The sequence below is a fragment of the Myotis nattereri genome (assembly GCF_964212035.1).
Source record: "Myotis nattereri genome assembly, chromosome: 3".
NCBI lineage: Eukaryota > Metazoa > Chordata > Mammalia > Chiroptera > Vespertilionidae > Myotis > Myotis nattereri.
In genome coordinates this window covers 65,912,063-65,934,730 of record NC_138077.1, presented here as the reverse complement: position 1 = coordinate 65,934,730, position 22,668 = coordinate 65,912,063, and the positions used below count along the sequence as shown (strand labels likewise).

At 42.4% G+C, this 22,668-nt stretch overlaps 1 protein-coding gene across 1 annotated transcript in view; it reads left to right on the top strand.

The window, feature by feature from the left end:
• ATP6V1A (ATPase H+ transporting V1 subunit A) overlaps positions 1-11,699 on the top strand; it is a 69,769-nt gene extending 58,070 nt beyond the window's left edge. Inside the window, exons 14-15 of the mRNA XM_081085659.1 lie at positions 6,545-6,716; positions 9,335-11,699. Of these exons, the coding sequence (XP_080941785.1) occupies positions 6,545-6,716; positions 9,335-9,427 (265 nt within the window). The 3' untranslated portion in view covers positions 9,428-11,699. The remainder of the gene's footprint in view (positions 1-6,544; positions 6,717-9,334) is intronic.
• Positions 11,700-22,668: the final 10,969 nt, after the last annotated feature.

Below are 22,668 nucleotides of genomic sequence, written 5' to 3'. Positions count from 1 at the left end.
TGAACCCGGAACCTTCAGTCTGCAGGTCGGTGCTCTATCCACTGAGCCAAACTGGCTGGGGCTCTCCTTTTTTATTTCTTTTCTTTTTTTTTAATTAAATCTTTATTGTTCAGATTATTACAGTTGTTCCTCTTTTTTACCCCCATAGCTCTCCTCCAACCAGTTCCCACCCCACCCTCTGCCCTCACCCCCCCCCCCAGTCCTCATCCATAGGTGCACGATTTTTGTCCAGTCTCTTCCTGCATCCCCACACCCCTTTCCCCCAAGAATAGTCAGTCCACTCCCTTTCTATGCCCCTGGTTCTATTATATTCACCAGTTTACTCTGTTCATCAGATTTTTTATTCACTTGATTTTTAGATTCACTTGATGATAGATATGTATTTGCTGTTCATAATTTGTATCTTTACCTTTTTCTTCTTCTTCTTCTTAAAGAATACCTTTCAGCATTTCATATAATACTGGCTTGGTGGTGATGAACTCCTTTAGCTTTTTCTTATCTGTGAAGCTCTTTATCTGACCTTCAATTCTGAATGATAGGTTTGCTGGATAAAGTAATCTTGGTTGTAGGTTCTTGGCATTCATCACTTTGAATATTTCTTGCCACTCCCTTCTGGCCTGCATAGTTTCTGTTGAGAAATCAGCTGACATTTGTATGGGTACTCCCTTGTAGGTAACTGAGTTTCTTTCTCTTGCTGCTTTTAAGATTCTCTCTTTGTCTTTTGCTCTTGGCATTTTAATTATGATGTGTCTTGGTGTGGTCCTCTTTGGATTCCTTTTGTTTGGGGTTCTCTGCGCTTCCTGGACTTGTAAGGCTATTTCTTTCACCAGGTAGAGGAAGTTTTCTGTCATTTTTTCTTCAAATAGGTTTTCAATATCTTGCTCTCTCTCTTCTTCTGGCACCCCTATAATTCGGATGTTGGTACGCTTGAAGTTGTCCCAGAGGCTCCTTACACTATCTTCATATTTTTGGATTCTTTTTTCATTTTGCTTTTCCCGTTGGGTGTTTTTTGCTTCTTTGTATTTCAAATCTTTGACTTGATTCTTGCGATCCTCTAGTCTGCTGTTGGGAGTCTGTATAATATTCTTTATTTCAGTCAGTGTATGCTTAATTTCTAGTTGGTCCTTTATCACAACCTCGATGGTCTCATTTGATTTCTTGCGGGTCTCAGTAAGTTTATCGGCAGTTTCTAGAAAATTCTTGAAGAACCTTAAAGGTGTGGTTTTGAACTCTATATCCAGTCGTTTGCTTTCCTCCATTTCTGTCATTTGTGTCCTGTTTCTTTGTCTCCACATTTTTTTATGCTTTGCTGTGTCGATAGCGTGGCTTTCTGTACTAGGTGTCCTATAGGGCACAGTGGCTCAGCCTCCCCAATTACCTGAGTTAGACACTCTTGGTGCACCCCCTTGTGGGCTTTGTGCACAGTCGTGTTGTAGTTAAAACTTTTTTTTTTTTTTTAATATATTTTATTGATTTTTTACAGAGAGGAAGGGAGAGAGACAGAGAGTTAGAAACATCGATGAGAGAGAAACATCGACCAGCTGCCTCCCGCACATCTCCCACCGGGGATGTGCCCGCAACCGAGGTACATGCCCTTGACCGGAATCGAACCTGGGACCTCTCAGTCCGCAGGCCTACGCTCTATCCACTGAGCCAAACCGGTTTCGGCTGTAGTTAAAACTTTGATTGTTGTAGGTATCACTGGGAGGGATTGACCTCCAGGCCAATTGGCTGTGAGAATCAGCTGTGTCTGCAGTGGGAGAACTTCTGTGCTGGAGACACCCCTCCGGAGCAAGACTTGCTTCAGTGGGGCTTTGGTGCTCACTGAGTCTGCCCCCTGAGAGTGTCCTTTATGAATCAGAGGAGCTGCAATCTGGATGGTCCCACTCTGACCACCAGGCACACTGGCTTCTGGATCTCTAAGGAGGTGCTAATCTAGCCTCTGCCTGAGGCTATCCAGCAGGAGCCAGCTGTGACGCAATGCAAGTTGCCCTGGGGCCTTGGTCCAGCTGCAGTTTGTTAGGTAATTTTCAGATTGCAAAGGGCCAGGCCTTTCATATGCAAAAGCCTCCCTGCATGGCTTGGGCGGGGCGGGGTCCCAGGGGATCAACAGGGCGGAGTGAGCAGTTATGGCTGCTCTCAGTCCTGCCCTCAGAGGCCCTGCTTCTCAGTGTCCCAGCAATCTCTGCAAGCACCCCCGAGAGAAAGCTGCCCTCAAGTTCCGACCGATGCCAGACAGTCCAGTTTCTCCCATATGAGTCTGGGTCCCCAGAGACTCACCTGGAACTGGAGCTCAGAGCTTAAGACTCCCTCCCGATTGAAAAAGACAACCGTGTCCTCAGCCACCAACCCTCTCCACATGCGCCTCTGTACCTCTGTATTTACTTCCACACCACACCTCCTCTGAGTCTCGGTATGCTTTTCTCTTTCCTTCTAGTTGTAGAATTTCCACTCAGCCAACCTTCCTGTGGTTCTTGATGATGTCCGTTCCATCTTTTAGTTGTATTTTTGAAGTGGTTGTGTGAGGCAGCAATCTCCGGTGTTTACCTATGCCACCATCTTGGTTTCTCCTAAATTCTTTATTGTTTAATGTATTACATAAGTCTCCTTTTCCCCCCATTGACCTCTCCCCGGCCACCTCCATCCCCCAGCACATGCCCTCACCCCCAATCCAACCCCATCTGTGTCCATTGGTTATGCTCATATGCATGCATACAAGTCCTTTATAACCAGTTTTTTGAACTCTGTATCTGGTAGATTGCTTGTCTCCATTTTGTTTAGTTCTTTTACTCGAGTTTTGTTCTGTTCTTTTATTTGGGACCTATTTCTTTGTCTCCCCATTTTGGCTCTCTCCCTGTATATGTTTTTCTGTATTAGGTAGAGCTGCTACATCTCCTGGTCCTGGTAGAGTGACTCTATGTAGTAGGTGTCTTATAGGGCCCAGTGGCTTGGTCTCTCTAGTAACTCAAGCTGTACACTTCCCGTGCCCCCTACCCCCTTGTGGGCTATGTGCATCCTTCTGTTGCAGTTGAGCCTTGATTGCTGTTGACACATCACTAGTTGAGATTTACGCCCAGGCCTATTGGCTGCAAGGAATGGCTATGGTTATAGTGGAGGAGCTGCTATGCAGCGGCCCACCTCATGTTGCAGGAATTGCTTCAGCAGGGATCTGGCCCTCAATGACTTTGCCCCTGGAGTGTGTAGCTCGTGGACATGGTTCGGTGGTGCTCAGTGTGGTCTGAAGCTGTCCACTGGGTGTGTTGGTTTTGGGCCCTTCCAGGAGGTGCAGGCTAAGGTTAGCTGTTGCCTGTGCCCTGCCTGGGGTCACCTGGCAGGAGCTACAAAGTGATTTGCAGATGGCTACTATTTGTGCTGAGCTTGAAGGTGCTTGGGATAGGCTAAACTAGGAACTGCTGCTTGTGTCGGGCCTGGACCCACTTAGCTAGAGCTAAGCATGCTGAAACTAGAGACTGCTTGTTTGGAATTTGTGAACCTTTGAGCCATTTTGCTAAGTTTGCTTTATGAGCCCAGCCAGGCCATTTGTATGTAAAAGTCACTGGAAATAGCAAGTTGGATGGGGCAGTATCTCAGGGAATTATCAAGTTGGGTGAACAACCAGGTTGATGGAGACTCAGATATGGCTCCCACCTGCCCACTTTATGTGGAGAAAGGGCTCAGCAAAGGCACAGTGGCCTCTGCCAGCACTTATGTCTGGGAGAAAGCTGCCCCTCCAGCTCTCACTGTGAATACAGAGAATTCAGTGCCTCCCTGTATGTCCTAGGCACTTTTCATGATGCTGCCTCAGTGCTGGAGCTCAGTGCGGGTGAGTCCGAGTAAGTCCGTGTGTGGGCCCTTTAAGAGGAACTGCCTGGGACTCCAGAATCCTCTGTCTCACTCAGCCACACTCCTTAATGGTTTTTATAGCCAGAAGTTATGGGGACTAGTCTTCCTAGCACTGGATCCCTGGGCTGGGGGGCCTGGTATGGGGATGGGACCCCTTTTTCCTCTGGGAGGCCCTAAGCAACAGAAATATCTCTGATTTTCATCCGACACATGGGTGCGGGACCAGATTGTTTGGAGTCTCCATCCCTCCCACCAGTCCACATGGCTTCTTCTTTTTATCCTTATAAAGAATATAGGACTTCTGTCCAGCTAGATTTCAAGTAGTTGGATGTGTGTGCCACATTCACCTACACTGCCAAATTGATTGGAAGCACCACTATTCCTTTTTTATTTGAGGATTTTCTATTGAGGTGTTTTTGTTTTTTTTTAGATTTTTAAAAAAAATTTTATTGATTGATTTGAGAGAGATATTAATTTGTTCCATTTATTTATGCATTCATTGGTTGATTCTTGATCAGAGGTCAGACCTGCAACCTTAGCATATTGGGACAACACTCTAACCAACTGAGCCAGGGCTCTGTTGAGTTTTGAAGAAGAAGCTGCCTACATTAAAAACCGCTTTTATCTTCATGGCAGACATCTAACCATCTAATAAGTCCCCTTGTCTTGATTTTGTTCATTTGTCCAATTATGACAAACTAGGGGCCCAATGCACGAACTCGTGCACCTTGAAAGGAACTGTGGGCCGAGAGGCTGCGGTGGGCATAAGGGTGGGTCTTGGCCCATTCTCTGCACCCCCACCCAGCCTCTCCCACCACGGCCCCTGGTTCCCTGTCTGCCGGCAGCCCCGCTCCCACCGCTGCTGCTCCCATGTGCTGACAGCGCCAGTCCCGCTCACACCCACGGACAGCGTGGAGCTATTAGGGCCTGTGCCAGCAGTGGGTGTGAGAAGCGGGTGCGAGAGGCGGCTGCCAGCCCGATCGCCCCTCAGGGGCAGGGGGAGGTGGAGAAGCCCTGAGGGGCGATTGGGACTGGCAGCTGTCGCTCGCACTGCTGACAGCTCCAAGTGATCAGGGCTGGTGCCGGACCCCGGCAGCAGGTGCAACCGCCGGGCGGGACCCTGGCTTGCAGAAGCAAAGAATTTTCAGTAAACACCAGAGGCTGGCCCGGATGACAGCAACTGACACCTGCCTTAGTCTGGTGCCCCCACTCACCTGTTCCACTATCCCGCTGCTGCCGATGCCTGCCATGTTTCATGTACGCCCCCTAGTGGTCAGTGCACAGTTGTTCGGTCTACTTGCATATTAGAGTTTTATAGAGAGAGATAAACAAGACCATCTTTAATTACATTAAATTGTGGCTTAATGTGCAGAGCCTGGGGATCATTGCCTCCTTCAGAAACTTTTCCCACTATATCTTTCCACTGCCCATGCCTCCTCTACTCTTTTCCTAAATAATTTCTGCTTTCCTGTCTTATCTCACAAGCGTCTGTTCTTTTTATTTTCCTACCAAAGTTCCTAATAGGTGCCCTGCCCTAACAGTACTATTATTGTCCTGCTCAGTGCTTGTTTTGTGGTGTGTTTTTTTTAACTTTTGTGTCTGCTATAACATGGCTTAAAGTTCTTATTTCCTTTAAACTTTGATAATTTGGCCCATTCACCACAGGCTGGCTTTTCCCTCCTCAAATCATATTTGGCCTTATGTAAGACTGAAGAGGGAACTGAACAAATAGGATTTCCAAAATGTAGGACAAGCAGAAAATATGACAATATAATCAGTAAGACTCAAAAATCTATCACAGAAACTTAAGAAGCTCTAGCAACTACCTACACAAACATAACTCAATAAGGGGACAGCTCTTTGGAAGGAGCATGATAGAGAGTATTCATGAAATTATGTATGCAAATGTGTTTAAACATGTCTGTCAGAAAGTCGATAAAAGTATGTGAATACAGTTGAATAATTGCTTGCATGTCTTCATTATTAAAAGATATGGTTAAATGAAAATGAACTCCTTAATGTGGAAGAGGGCTTACTATTAACTTTAGGAAATTGCCATTTCCTGTTTCTTATTCATTATACCTTAACCTGCTATCACAAGGGAATCTTTACAACTCAGTTATTTTACGACTTAGCGCAGTGATGGCGAACCTATGACACATGCGTCAGGTGACACGCGAACTCATTTTTTTGGTTGATTTTTCTTTGTTAAATGGCATTTAAATATATAAAATAAATATCAAACATATAAGCCTTTGTTTTACTATGGTTGCAAATATCAAAAAATTTCTATATGTGACACGGCACCAGAGTTTAGTTAGGGTTTTTCAAAATGCTGACACGCCGAGCTCAAAAAGTTCGCCATCACTGACTTAGGGCATTCCTTTAATGGCATTGTACAAAAACAAATCCTCAAAGAGATTAGATTATAGTAGTACTTGTTCTTAAAATATAAACATCACTTTTTACATTAAAAAATGTATTTCTCCATTTTCTATCCATTCCCTATTCTGAGACATCTTTGTCCAAAAACTGGTCTTTTCCACTATTTTTTCATTCATTATATATCATCTAATAATTATAAGTAATCTGCATATTTAAGTAAAGAAGCTAATGCTCTCATATTTTATAAAGTTTTACATGAAGAATGAACCTGCTTTGGATTTTGTTTTGTTAATTGTTTTGGCTGTTTTTACCCTAGGTTCTGCCCATTCTACAAGACAGTTGGGATGCTGTCCAACATGATCGCATTTTATGATATGGCCCGTAGAGCTGTTGAAACCACTGCCCAGAGTGACAATAAAATCACATGGTCCATTATCCGTGAGCACATGGGGGAGATCCTCTATAAACTTTCCTCCATGAAATTTAAGGTATATTTAGTTTCTGCTGTAATGTTTTTTTAGTAGGAAATGGTTTTTTAAATTTTTTTTAACTCCTTGAGTCCCAAACCTGGGTATAAAACTTACATTTATCATTTCCACGCATGCTCAGGTTATGTAAAACCAGAGCAGATCTCAAAGTTATGTTCAAATAGGAATTCTGGTGCTAAAAATTATAGTATGTCATGTCTAAAATAAATGCTGATACATCTCTTTCTTAAAAAATATATGTTTATTGATATCAGAGAGGAAGGGAGAGGTAGAGAAAGATAGAAACATCAATGATGAAAGAGAATAATTGATTGCCTCCTGCATTCCCCCTATGGGGAAATCGAGCCTGCAACCCAGGCATGTGCCCTTGACCAGAATTGAACCTGGGATCCCTCAGTCCATAGTCCAATGCTCTATCCCAGCCGTGGGCAAACTACGGCCCATTTGAAATGAATAAAACTAAAAAAAAAAAAAAAAAAAAAAAGACCGTACCCTTTTATGTAATGATGTTTACTTTGAATTTATATTAGTTCACACAAACACTCCATCCATGCTTTTGTTCCAGCCCTCCGGTCCAGTTTAAGAACCCATTGTGGCCCTCGAGTCAAAAAGTTTGCCCACCCCTGCTCTATCCACTGAGCCAAATCAGAGAGGGCTCTCTTTTGTTTTAACTGCCAGGCAATTTAGTGCTAAAGTTATTGCTGAGTAGCAATTACCTTACCTCATCTGCCTATTCACATCCAATCCTATGCGCATCCAAAATGACTTCTGTTGTTTACTTAAGTATCCTATTACATAATATTTTTAACTTTTAAGTGGACTGTAATTCTTTTGGAAGTACACAGATATAACTAGAAAATTAAATGAAATTATCAGTAGAAACTCAAATGTATAGGATTTTTAAATATTTTATCAATTGGATAATATTTATTTCTGAGTTATAATATCCAAGTATATTTAATCACCTATTGAGAAATTGAGAATGATTCTCTCAATGTGTGTGTGTGTGTGTGTGTGTGTGTGTGTGTGTGTATAGTGTTGTTTGCACAAAGGTTGAAAGTAAACCTGTACAGTAGACACTCACTGAATCAAGAACTTTAAAATATTCATACCCTTGAGTCCTGTCATTCTACTTCAAAGCATATAATCCAAGGAAATAATCATATTTTCATATGGATTTATGTCCAGAGTTGTTTATTAAACTTCTTAAATTTCATCCAAGAGTGGATAAGTATAATGTGGCATGTGCATTATGATAAGAATATTATCAAGTCATTACATGTTTCTTTTGAAAGAATATTCAAAGATATGGGGAAATGCTTATGGTGTAATGGAGGAGGAAATCAGGTTGCAAAGAAATTCTATATATAATTTGATTCAAATTATATTTTCAAAAATTAAATATTTATAGGAACAAGATAAAAATATGGTTGTAATAATAATAGTGATGATTTCTGGTAGTGTGATTAAAGGTAATATCTTTTTTTTATTTACATGCACATTGTATCAAAATATCACAGTTGCTTTTTTAAAAATTTTTTTTATTGATTTTCAGAGAGAGAAGAGGGAGAGGGAGAGAAACATTGATCAGTTGCCTCTTGTACACACCCATACCAGGACCAAACCCACAACCTGGGCATGTGCCCTGATCCGGAATTGAACCGATGACCTTTCGGTATATGGGATGATGCTCAACCAACTGAACCACACTGGCCAGGGCAACATCACAATTGCTTTTTAATGTCATTACATTTCTTCTGTAGCATTATTTTGTTGCTGGAGAGTAATATTCTCCTATTTTTAAGCACTTAGGAAATTTCCAGTTGTTGGTATAGCAACTTTGTTCATGCAGTTAGCTTTGTGAATTTTCCTAGTATAGATTCCCAGAAGTGGAGTGATTGAAGTGGAATGATTGTGTCAGAGAGCTTAAGCATTTTAAAGTCTTTTTATACATGTTACTCAATTAAGTTGCTTTCCATAAGGATTTTAACTGTGGTGCATTTTAAGATTATTTTAGAAATCTTACTTTCATGTCTCAATGTAATTCTATCAGACATTGAATAGTAAATGTCTAGTTTGACTAAATTAATTCCAACTATTATATATGCAGTGAAATGCATTTAATATGCTGCATAATTTTTCAATATTTTGCATGTTGAGGGTAAAGTATTGCTCATTGAGTACAGTTAGTAGGCAAAATACAATATTGAAATTTTATTTCTGTTTGGTTGGGACAGGGGTCCTCAAACTTTTTAAACAGGGGGCCAGTTCACTGTCCCTCAGACTGTTGGAGGACCGGACTATAGTTTAAAAAAAAACTATGAACAAATTCCTATGCACACAGCAGCGGCCAAAACACCCGGCAGGCCGGATAAATGTTTTCGGCGGGCCACCTGTGGCCCACGGGCCGTAGTTTGAGGATCCCTGGTGGGGTATTACACCATTTACACATTTCTACCCTTAAAAGGGAAATAAGGATAATTTTCACTCCTGCCTGTTGTTTACCAGTGTACCTCAATTAACCTAGTACTCAAAATATGTTAAATATAAGCAACTTACTACATGTTCTGAAAGTTATTTGCCAAATGTAAATTGAATTCTGTCATGTCTTTTTTCAGGATCCAGTGAAAGATGGTGAGGCAAAGATCAAGGCCGACTATGCACAGCTTCTTGAAGACATGCAGAATGCATTTCGTAGCCTTGAAGATTAGAACTGTGATTTCTTCCTTCCTTTTCCTCAGCAAGCTCTCATATGTGTATATTTTCCTAAATTTCCCATCTCAAACCTTTTGCTGCTTTACTGTGCAGCTTTGAGACTAGTGCAGCTTTATGCCTCTTATCATTTGTTTCCCTGTTTATTTTGTAGGTCTTATACAAAACATTCCTTTGTTCCAGTGTTCCTTTCTCCAAAGTGGTGAATGTAGAAAATATGATATACAATGGCTACACTACTGTAAATTTGTATGTAGGCTGACGTCCCTCCTTGTCCTAGGTTTGCCCTTTCCTCATCGCCACTAAATTTAAACAAGCCTACTGCATGTACTGTCTTTGCAGTGAATTGGGGATGAAAGGTCAGTTTTCTTTACATTGTGACAGGTACTTTGTGAAATGATTTGATATCTATCTACATGGCAAGTTTATTTGCAGCTTAGCATTTTGCTAAGTAACTGCTTTGCAGGAAGTATTTGCTTTTTTAATAACATTAATGATTAATGTTTCAGTTTTGCATTGCTTCCCCAGCATAAATCAGGAATATTTATTGGGAACTGTTAGGAACTATGTTGTTTTTAAAACAGGCATTTTGGGGGCTTAGCATAATATATGGATCAGTACCCTCTAAAAAAAGTGAAAAAGGAGCCAGATGGTCAAATTTAGATTAACATCGTCTTGTTAAAGCTTATTCTGTCTCACTAGGAAAAATTCATTATCAAGGACTATTCTGCATTATTAGGAAAGTCTTTTTAAAATTACATTTAGAACAATCACCAAGAACTTGATCCCCATTATACCCTTTTTCTTTTCCTCAAACATCTTAGAAGACTGAGCTTCTAAGAATCATGTGGCAGTGTGATGGACACTAAAATGTCACAAAGAAGATATTTAGGAGTAGTTAAAGGCTGTTTGCACATTTAAGGACCGTCTGGGCTATCGTGATCCTTGGGACCAGAGTGGCATTATGTTTTTTGAAGATAATAGCGTGTGTCATATGTTCACATGTTTGTTCCCTTATTGAATTTTTGAACAACCAGTTTACTAATTATAGAAAATAATACTTTCTTTCATGTGGGTTTTGATTCATTTGCTCACAAGAGTCCTCAGAATATCTGTAGCCATAGCAGCATAACAGTTTCCGTTTGGTTTAATAGGGATAAAATTGATTCTCGTATCTGCTGATAGCAGAATCTGAGTCAAGTGAAAAAAGATCATTTCTGTCTGTTTTTTAAGTGTTTGTACAATAAGGCTCATCACAGAACAGCCGAGAGCGACAGTTTCCCATTAACTCTTTCTGACCAACAGTGCTGGCGCCATTCCTTCCTCTTTCTGAGAGGAAAGAGCTTGTGAACGTGTCTAACAATCTCAAATACCCCAATGTAATAGCATAAATAAAGTATTTATTTTATGCCTTAATAGGTTATTATTTAAATTTTTAGGTAATGTAGTTCTTTTGGTCTGATAAGGAAAAATGCAGGCAGTAGAGAATTCAGCTCTAGTTTGTTTAATTCCTTGCAAATTGCATGTTTTTACAGTTCAGGACAGGTATTCTTCCATACAACCTTTTATAACCTTTCAGAATACTGGAAGATAAAAATTTTGCAATGGTTTGTTGAGGTGTGGACTTAATGGTGCTGCTTAATCAGTTGGCTTCCAATGTGGCCTCCTACCCTGAAGCCCTACGACCAGTGGAAATTAAAATAATTTCAAAAACTTTCTTTTCTACCTTAAATTTACCAGCAAACTAGAATTGTGATGGCAATGAATAATAGGATGAAGAAAGTTTGACCAAGTTTTTCAGGGTTTTTTTTTGTTTTGTTTTTGTAGTTCTGAATTTGCAGTATACGTTCTTTACTACTTTTTAAGTATGTTGATGTTTGGGTGTGAAAATGCTAGAAAAACTATGCTCAGATATTCATTTTAAGTGTCCCTTCACCTATATGTCGTAGAATTCAGATTGGTCACTGATCGTATTTCTTTAGTACGAATGTGTTAAAATGGCAACAGTCTTTTAAAAATGATGCAGTTCTGTATTTATTGTGCTGTGCCTGGTCCTAAGTGGAGCCAGTTAAACAAGTTTCTTATGTATTTTTCCAGTGTTAAATCTCACACATTGTGCCCTTTAGAAATTTCCTTCCGTCCTAAAGAATGAATAGAAGAGACCATACATATATATATTGCCTCCTCATCCTTGAGATTTCACTCTCTATATGTGAAAAGTTGTGCATAATTGTTAAAATCTATGAAAAAATAAAAGTGGATTTAAATTAACTTTTTTTTCTGTGTGTGTGTGTGTGTGTGTGGCAAGATCTGCTAGAAAACATGCCACCTTGTTGTATTTTGATGATGTTTTCGGTATAATTTTTAAATTTTTTATTTCTCCCTTTCTTTATAAATTATTACTTAAGATAATGAAATTGAATTGGGGCTCTCACTATAGACTACAAAAAGTCCTATAATCATATACACTATGATTTGGAAATGAAGTACACAAAATCCCATACCATTCTAAATATTGTTTTAAATTAAAGAAGTAAATGGTTTGTAAAGCACACTTATAAATTAAAGGAGATAGTGGTACTTATTTCTGTTTTTGGTAAATGAACTAAAGCCTGTAATTCAAATTTTGCAAGCCAAATTATTTAAGATTCAGTCTAGCAACATGTTACTTGGTACATATTTTATTTCCTTACATGTATTTTTTAAAAATATGTTTTTGTTAATTTCAGAGAGGAAAGGAAAGGGAAAGAGAGACAGAAACATCAATGATGAGAGAGAATCATTGATTGGCTATCTCCTACACGCCCTTTACTGGGGATTGAGCCCACAGCCCGGGCATGTGCCCTGACTGGGAATCGAACTTTGACTTCCGGGTTCCTGAGTCAACAGTTCAATCCCTGAGCCACACTGGCCAGACTCCTTACATATATTTTTAACAATTCCCAAGGAAGTAAAAAAGCAGTGTGGAGTGAACAATTCTATTACTATTGAATGCCAAAGTTATGTAGAAAGAAATATTTAAAAATTCATGAGAAAGCTTATTATAGAATGTTTGAGTAATTTTGTTGTTGTTGTTATCCTCACCAAGGATATTTTTCCATTGATTTTTTTAGCGTGAGTGGAAGGGAGGGGGAGATACAGAGAGAAAGAGAAACATTGATGTGAGAGAGACACATCAATTGGTTGCCTCCCACATGCGCCCCTACCAGGTATGCACCCTTGACTAGAATCGAACCCGGGACCCTTCAATACATGGGCTGACACTCTATACCAGTGATGACGAACCTATGACACGCGTGTCAGAGGTGACACGCAAACTCATTTTTTTGGTTGATTTTTCTTTGTTAAATGGCATTTAAATATATAAAATAAATATCAAAAATATAAGTCTTTGTTTTACTATGGTTGCAAATATCAATTTCTATATGTGACATGGCACCAGAGTTAAGTTAGGGTTTTTCAAAATGCTGACACGCCGAGCTCAAAAGGTTTGCCATCACTGCTCTATACACTGAGCCAAACTGGATAGGGCTGTTTGGACAATTTTTAGTCTAATTGGTAATATCCCAATATCTTCTTAGTTTTAATGTATTGCTACAGTATAAGCACAAAGAAGGGAACCAACTTCCCCAAGAGGGGTGTGATAAAATTCCACTGAGGTTGTTCTAAGGGCTTCTTATAGTTTGAGTTTCCTAGAAGTTGACTCAGACAGTATTTGACTGCAGGCAATTTATTTGGGAGGTAACCATAGGGAACACTATTAGACTAGTAGAGAACTGAAATAGAATTGAAAGAAGCCAATAAAAGTGCTCATCATTGAGCAAGTCAATACTTTACCAGTGGTCGGCAAACTGGCTCGGCAAACTGCGGCTCGCAAGCCACATGCGGCTCTTTGGCCCCTTGGGTGTGGCTCTTCCACAAAATACCGACTTCTGCGCATGGGCCACAAAGTTTCAATCGCACTGTACATGCGCGCCCACACGTGGTATTTTGTGGTATATTGTGGAAGAGCCACACTCAAGGGGCCAAAGAGTCGCATGTGGCTCGCAAGCCACAGTTCGCCGACCACGGCTTTAGACTATTGAGAACAATTCTGCCATGGAGTTGTAAGAGCAAGTGAAGAATATGAACCTCAATTTTCCCACCTGGGGTGCAAGGGAGCTAGAGTGCTCTTATCAGTCATTGACAGCCAGCTCCTGTCAGTCATTCATGGAAGGCTGTTCCCATAAAGACAAGGAGAGTCAATGCCCAGCACATGCATATAGGAAAATCAGACACTGGTGGCCACAGAAAGCCCTCTGTAAACAGGTGCAAATTGGTGTGCACTGAAATGCTAGTCATAGCCAAAGATATTTATATAGGGCACTACTAGCAACTGCTTCAGGTTCCTTAAACAAGATGACTTAAGTAACTGAAAAGCCATTGTTGCCTGGCCAGTGTGGCTCAGGGGTTGAGCATCAATCTATGAACCAGGAGGCCATGGTTTGATTCCTGGTCAGGGCACATGCCCAGGTTGTGGGCTCCATCCCCAGTAGGGGGTGTGCAGGAGCCAGATAATCAATCGTTCTGTCCCACCATTGATGTTTCTCTCCCTCTCCCTTCCTCTCTGAAACTAATAAAAAAAATTTTTTTAAAAAGAAAAGCCATTGTTCTGCAAAATAAGGAAGTACCCTCTAAAAGGATTAGGATACTCTGAAAAGAGATTTGCTTATTTTTTAAAGAGAATCTTTTTAAAGAGAGTTTTAAAAAAAATTTTTGATTGATTTTTAGAGAGAGGATAGAGAAAGAGAAACATCCATGTAAGAGAGAAGCATCAATTGGTTGCCTTCTATACATGCACCAATTGCCTCCTATATATATCCTGACCCAGTATGAAACCTACAACCTAGGTATGTGCCCTGACCCAGAACTGAACCCACAACCTTTTTGCTATACAGGGCAACACTCCAACTAACTGAACCACCCAGCTGGGGATTAAGTGATTATTTTATTTATTTTTTTATTGACTTCAGAGAGGAAGGGAGAGGGAGAGAGAGAAACAGTAATGATAAGAGAGAATTATTGACCAGCTGCCTCCTGTATGCCCCACTGGGGATCGAGCCCACAACCCAGGCATAAGCCCTGACAGGGAATCAAATCATGACCTGGTTCATAGGTCAACGCTCAACCACTAAACCCACAACAGCCAGGCCTAAAGTGATAATTGATAGGTACATATTTGTTGACATTTTATTGTTTGTAACTATGTTGCTCTTTTTTAAAAAATTTTTTTAGAAAAGACCCTTTAACATTTCTTATAATACTGGTTTGTTCATAATAAACGATAGCTTTTTCTTGTCTGGAAAGCTCTTTATTTCTCTTTCAATTTTTTAATACTAACCTTATTGGCGTAACATCTATATATATATAATAGAGGCCCAGTGCACGAAATTTGTGCAGGGGGGTTGTCTCTCAGCCCAGCTTGCACCTTCTCCAATCTGGGACCCCTCGGGAGATGTCAGACTGCCAGTTTAAATCGGCAGTCAGACATCCTTCTTGCAATCCATGACCACTGGCTCCTAACCACTCACCCGCCTGCCTGCCTAATGCCCCCAACTTCCCTCCCCTGCCAGCCTGGTCTCACTCCCAACTGCCCCCTCCCCTGCTGGCCTAGTCACCCCCAACTGCCCTCCCCTGCCAGGCTGGTCTCACTCCCAACTGCCCTCCCCTGCTGGCCTGATCGCCCCCAACTGCCCTCCCCTGCTGGCCTGATTGTCCCTAATCCCCTTCCAGCCTGATCTTGCCCCTAACTACTCTTTCCTGCCAGCCTGATCTCGCCCCTGACTGCCTCTGCCTTGGCCCCCACCTCCATGGCTTTGTCTGGAAGAAAGTCAGACGTCCAGAAGATGGCTGGTTGACCCGGTCTAATCAGCATATTACCCTTTTATTAGTATAGAAGCCTAAGCAACCGAACAACCTGTCATTATGATGTGCACTGAACCCCAAGGGGTATATTCTCAACACGGGAGCTGTCCCCTGGTGGTCAGTGTGCTCTCACAGTGGGAGCGCCGCTCAGCTGACTGACGGGTGCCAGATGCAGGGCTCACGGCTGTGAGCCTCTCCAGATCTGGACTGACTGGGTGCAAACCCACAGTAGGAGCAGCAGGGCTGGGATGAGCAGGAGCGGCAGGCAGGAGCAGCAGGCTGCATTGGACTGCCACTTTCGGCCTGATCCCCGCAGGTCATGTTGAGGGATTCCACCAGTGCACGAATCTGTGCACCAGGCCTCTAGTTGGTTAATAAAATTATATAGATTTCGGATGAACAATCTATACTAATAAAAGGGTAATATGCTAATTAGACTGGGAGACCTTCCAGGAGACCTTCTGGACATTCTTCTGTACAAAGCCATGGTGGCGGGGCCGAGGTAGAGGTGGTTAGAGTCCAAGAGGGGAGGGCAGTTGTGGGTAATCAGACTGGTGGGGGGCAGGGACATTGGGGGTAAGCAGACTAGCAGGGGGGCCAGTTGGGGGCAAGCAGCCATCAGTGGGGGTCAGTTGGAAGTGATCAGGACAGCCGGGGGGGGGGTGTAGTTTGGAGTGAGCAGGCCAGTAGGGGGGCAGTTGGGGGTGAGCAGGCCAGCAGGGGTGGCATTTGGGGGTGATCAGGCTGGCAGGGGGGTATTTGGGGACAAGCAGGCCAGCAGCAAGGGGCAGTTGGGGGTGAGCAGGACAGCAGGCAGAGTGGTTAGGGGCAATCAGGCAGGCAGGCAGTCAGATGAGCTGTTAGGAGCCAGCAGTCCCAGATTGCGAGAGGAATGTTTGACTGCTGGTTTAGACCCAATCGCTGTAAGCTGGCAGTAGGACATCCTTCAAGGGGTCCCAGATTGGAGAGGGTTCAGGCCGGGATGAAGAACACCCCCCCATGCACAAATTTCGTGCACCGGGCCACTAGTCTATAGTAATAAAAGCGTAATATGCTAATTAGACCAGACAGGTGAATGACCTTTCAGATGTCATTCCAGACATCCTTCCAGACGAAGCCACAGCGGTGGGGGCCAAGGCAAAGATGATTAGGGGCGATCAGGCAGGCAGGCAAGCGGTTAGGGGCGATCAGAGAGGCAGGTGAGCAGTTAGGGGCGATCAGGCAGGCAGGCAAGCGGTTAGGGGCATCAGGCAGGCAGGCAGAGATGGTTAGGGATGATCAGGCAGGCAGGCAGAGGCAGTTAGGGGATAGCAGGCGGGCAAGGGAGCGATTAGGGGTGATGAAGTAGGCAGACAGAGTGGTTAGGGGCAATTAGGCAGGCAGGCAGGCAGGCCAGCAGTTAGGAGCCAGTGGTCCCGGATTGCGAGAGGGTGCAGGTCAGGCTGAGGGACCCTGTCCCCTGCACGAATTTTATGCACCGGGCCTCTAGTTCTATTATATATCATCATATATTGCATTGTGTGTCCACCACCCAAAATCAAACCTGTCACCATATATTTGACCCCCTTTACCATTTATTCCCCCACCTCCCTTCCCTCTGGTAACCACCATTCTGTTGTCTGGGTCTATGAGTTTTTATTTGTTTGTTTTTCTTATTTGTTCATTTGTTGATTTTAGTTTTATAGTCTGCATGTGAGTGAAATCATATGGTTCTTTACTTTCTATGTCTGACTTATTTTGCATAGCATGATCTTCTCAAGATCCATCCACGTTGTTGCAAATGCCAATATTTCATCTTTTCTTATGGCTGAGTAGTTTTCTATTGTATATATGTACCACATCTTTTTCTAATCATCTATCAAAGGACACTTCAGTTATTTTCATATTTGGCAACTGTGAATAATGCTGCAATGAACATAGGAGTGCAAGAAATGGAAAAAACAACAAAATCAATTCCTTTTGCAATTGCAATCTCCGTCAGTTTTAAATAGCCTTGCTGGCCACGGGGTGTGTTGGTTCTGAGGCCTCTAGAGAGCGACTCAATTGAAGGTCTATGTCAGAGGCTGCCTGTGACTGGCCATGGGCAACATGTTTGTAGCTACAACATGATTCAGTTTGTTGATGCCTTTGGTGGGCCTGGGTGTGCATGGGAAGGACCAAGCTGTGCACCAAGGCTGGCTTCCACCAGCACTGAGCCCAGGGTCAGGTCATTAAAATTCACAAGGCACCTTAAGATCCCCCTCCACCTGCCAGCTGCTTAGTAGGCTCAGTCACTAAAAGAGCCTCTGGTGGTATGCAAGGTGTGTGAGGTAGGTTCTCAGTGAGTCACCAGCTGGGGGCAAGTAGTGTTCTCTAGATTCATACAGATTGAAACTGGGTGCCAGTGCTGGGTCTGAGGTCACTCATTGAAAGTCCCAGGATATGCAAAAGCCGGCTGCCACCCACGAAGTGCCACAGACCCTTGTGGTGGGGTAGGTCTCAGAGTCACCAGAGGGAGGCCATCAGACTTTATCAGATTTGCCCATATGAAGTGAGGGCTCTGCACTGGTTGGGTACTCATGGGGAAAATGGCCCTGCCTTAGAGTCACACATCTCAATCTGTCCCTTGACCTCCCGTGCTGGGGTACAACCCCAGCAGGTCCAGGGGTCCCCAAAGGTGTGGACGGATTCGGCGAAGAAGGAATGACACGGAGACAGCGTTCAGTTGATCAGCAGCCTAGCCAGGATCTCTAGCCAAGTTCTGTCCAGGATCTCCAGCGAAGTTCTGGTGTTTATTGTCTTGTTACATCTGTATTTATACCAGTTGATTTTAATCCTGTCAATTTCTATTGCAGAGGTTAGGGCGTTTCTTATCTCCATTCCAGGAATAAAGATTATGTAGCTTAAGCGTGATTGTTTGTAGTTAAAGTGATTAACTACCCGCCTGGCACTTAGTTAAGGGGTTTTATCCCCTCCCTAACTTCAGGGAAAAATCCCTACCTGGGGAAACAACCTTTCTCGGAGAGGTGACCTTGGTTAAAACACATAGTGCCAAGAAGGTGAGCAAACATATTAAGAACAGTATGCCATATACGCCAGGTCCCTTGAAACATATGCTGTGCAGATGTTTCTTTCCTGCAGTGACTGTGTCAAGCAGCAAGGATGGACCAGCTTCCGGCACTCCTGGAGAACCTGAGCTTGGCAGGCAGTGCAATAAGGAGTCAGGAGGGTGGGGCTATTGCATTTTCCCAGGTTGATGCTGTAGGAGGGGACTGTTTGACCCCCAAAAAGATGGCATTTGTGGGCAGTGTGGGTGAGGTACTCAGCACAAGAACTATAGTGGTTGTCCAGCTCTCTCCCCAGAACCACCTAGTCTCTCCTCATGAGACTAGTTTGCTCCAAGCTGCCCTCCTTTCGCAAACGAGATTTTGTATTCTGGTCCTGTAAGAGGGTCCCTGGGTTTCTCGGAGCCTCCCGTCTCCCTGTGGCAGACAGAATCTTCACTGATTTTCACAGCCAGATGTATGTGGGCTCTTCCCAGCTCTGGTGCTGTGAGCTGGGAAGTCCAGCCTGGGGTTGAGACCCCACACTCTTGAGGGGGGACCTTTGTAGCTGGAATAACCCTTTGGATTCTCAGCTGCAGCATGTGCAGGGCCAGCCCTTTTCACATCTCCACCCTTCCTACCAGTCTTGATGTGGCCTTTTCTATATATCCTTGGTTATAAGACTTCTGTTCAGCTTGTCTTCAGTTGGTTATTCAGGTTGATTGTTCTATATCTTAGTTGTACTTCTAGATTGGTCCTGGGAGGAGGTGAATATAACTTCCACCTCCTCTGCCACCATCTTGGATCCCCTTCTTTTTGAATTTTTCAGTTTAGGAACTCTCAGTTCTCTTTGCAACCAATAATTCATCTTGTCAGGCAGCTGATCAGGATTTGGGAAATAGTCTGTTCTTGAAACAGAACAAAGCTAGCTGGACCACACAGTCATAGAATGCATTGGCTCATTAACTGTGCTGTAGCCAGTTGCATACAAACATGTAGTCAGATATCACATACCACAGTCCTCAAAGCAGCAATGGACAACTGTCAAAAGAAGGTTTGATGTTTTAAATAATTATACATGTCTTAATTAGCTGTTCCTCAAATTTTTCTGAATGTAAGAACATGTGGAGACTATATGAATGATACAGGTTCCCAGGCCTACACCAAAACAAACTAAATTGGTATCTAGTCTGGAGGAAGGGTATAGGAATCAATTTAACAAATAGCCTAGGTCAGTGGTTGGCAAACTCATTAGTCAACAGAGCCAAATATCAACAGTACAACGATTGAAATTTCTTTTAAGAGTCAAATTTTTTAAACTTAAACTATATAGGTAGGTACATTGTTATTAACTTAATTAGGGTACTCCTAAGGCTTAGGAAGAGCCACACTCAAGGGGCCAAAGAGCCTCATGTGGCTCACAAGCTGCAGTTTGCCGACCACTGGTCTAGACTATTCACAATGTTAAATTTATAATTGCTGGATTTGGGGGGTTACTAGCATGAGTGCTTTTGTAGGCGTAAATGATGGAGAGGAAAGAGAACTTGATTCCAGAACCATGAACTAAGTTAGCAGGCTTTCTACTCACCATAAGACCTGTGTTCTCCTTATTTCTGTTCTCAAACTCTCGGAATCTTTCTGCAAAATAGCAGCATTGGGGGGTAATGAAATAGTTCTCACTTCACTGTTTTGTGTATGTTGAGGAAATTAATCAAATTATTTTCTCCCTAAGCATGTAGGTTAAAAGCAAAACACTTTCAAGTTCTCTTTATCTTTCCCTAAAGCATTTTCAGCTCCAGAAGTGTGTGCGTTTCCTGGAACTAATATCATATTGTATGTAAACTATCGTTATAAAATAAATTAAAAAAAAAGAAGTGTATGTGTTTGAGCAGTGGTCAACAAACTGCGGCTTGCGAGCCACATGCGGCTCTTTGGCCCCTTGAGTGTGGCTCTTCCACAAAATACCGACTTCTGCGCATGGGCCACGAAGTTTCAATCGCACTGTATATGCGCGCTTGCACGTGGTATTTTGTGGAGGAGCCACACTCAAGGGGCCAAAGAGCCGCATGTGACTCACGAGCCGCAGTTTGCTGACCACTGGCCTAGGTCATTCTTACTATGGGCAAGTTTGGAGAAATAAGTATTTTTATTGAATGCTTAGATAATGAAAGGTAACACAGGAGACATAAATTTAAATAAGCATTCTCTGAACATTAACTAATTTTTGCTCAATCCTATATAATAAAAGGCTAATATGCAAATCGACTGAACGGTGGAATGACCAGTTGCTATGACGTGCACTGACCACCAGAGGGCAGACACTCAATGCAGGAACTGCCCCCACAGGGGAAGCACTGCTCAGTCAGAAGCCTTGAGCTGGCTCATGGGTGGTGAGCATAGCAGCAGTAGTGGGAACCTCTCCTGCCTCCGCAACAGTCAGACATCCCCCAAGGGCTCCTGGACTGCGAGAGGGTGCAAGCTGGGCTGAGGGACTCCCTGCCCCTGCAGCACACAAATTTTGTGCACCGGGTCTCTAGTCTTAGTATAATAAAATTTTCCCGAATCACTTGTTCTTTAAGAAGTGTCCCTTGCCCTAACTGGTTTGGCTCAGTGGATAAAGTGTCAGCCTATGGACTGAAGGGTTCCAGGTTCGATTCCGGTCAAGGGCATGTACCTTGGTTGCTGGCACATCCCCAGTAGGGGGTGTGCAGGAGGCAGCTAATTGATGTTTCTCTCTCATTGATGTTTCTAACTCTCTATCCCTCTCCCTTCCTCTCTGTAAAAAAATAAATAAAATATATTTTAAAAAAGGAAAAAAAGAAGTGTCCCTTGTTACTGACCTTAAACAGTGCTCTGCTGACTCACATGTACTCTATGATTCAGAAGAGTCTGGTGGCAAGACAAAGTTTTCCTAAATCATGAAATGTGAACAGTAATGACTATTATACCTGTGGATTTCAAACAGGATTCTGTTACAGTAATTTCAGGTATTTACTGAATAGACTCTTCTGCCTATTTCTTTATATGCAGGTGATTTTAAAAAGGAATAAAAATTCTGTGACATATTTTTTCACACATAGGCTTAGTTTGTGAATATAAAGTTAAAGAATATCATTTAGTTCCAGTTTTTAGAAACATCATTTGCCCTGGATCCCAAATTTCTTTTTTCTTTAATCCATTAGGATACTTTTTTTTTTTTCCAACCATCATCTGAATGACTCTTGAATTGTCACAATTCCCAAATCACTAGTACATCTTTAAAAATGACTTAAAATGACACTAATAGTTTTGGACACCTTGTATAAAAGACACATTGCCTTCAATCACATAAAATCATATTCATGGCCTTTTTAAAATTTTATTGTTTACACTATTACAGATGTTCCCATTTTCCTCCTCTTTCGTGGTGTTTCTTTCTAAATTGCATTTTTAAGTCTATAAATACCTTTTGACACATCCTAAAAAGTGACTTAGCACAGTATTTCCTCAGGCATGTGCTGCAGGTTGGGTTCTTCGGAAACAGGTGCTGGGATGAAGATGGAGGCACAAGTTATTCATTTGAAATCAACACTTGAGAAAGGAACTCAGCAAAGCAGGGCTGGGCATAGAGAAAATAAAGACATAAAGCAGGTCTGTGGGAAGCTCTGGAGCAAATATTTTCCATCAGAGTTGATATGCATCAAATTGCAATGGCCAGACCTTCTTACCCCTGCCTCTCCTGGAATCCAGGCTCAGGCTGCCCTGTAAGGACGTGACCTCCGGGGAGCTGGCATCTGCAGACCTGACCTAGAGGGAGCCAACAGCTGCAGGTGTCTGCTGACCACACTCCTGGCAGCTGGGCAATGAGTCTTTCCTTGAAGGAGGATCTGTACAGCACAGCACAACTCTGTGTCTATGAGATGCTTTTCAGAGAGACAGATGAATAGTAAACATTTTAATGTATAGAAGCAAGATTTAGTATGTGAAATCCAAGATTTCATGGACTTGCTTGGAGAGGAGGGCAAACTAGTAAATATTTTCTTGTGAATAATTTTTAAAGAAAAATATTGAGTACAAAATAATTATAGGCAATAAGAAGCTACGGCAAAAATCATGAAGGTAGTCTTCAAGCCAGAAATTTTAGCAACACTGCTTGTAAGTTATAAGCCAACTGATTGTATTAGTGCTTATTAAAATATAAGTGCTTACTGAATACTTTAAAAGGACCCAAATAAATGTTTATCTCATTTCACATAGAAACTCATCATCAAATACAAAACTCAGGAAGGGACTAACACAAAAATAGAACATATTTCTTGGCATTTGAATCATGT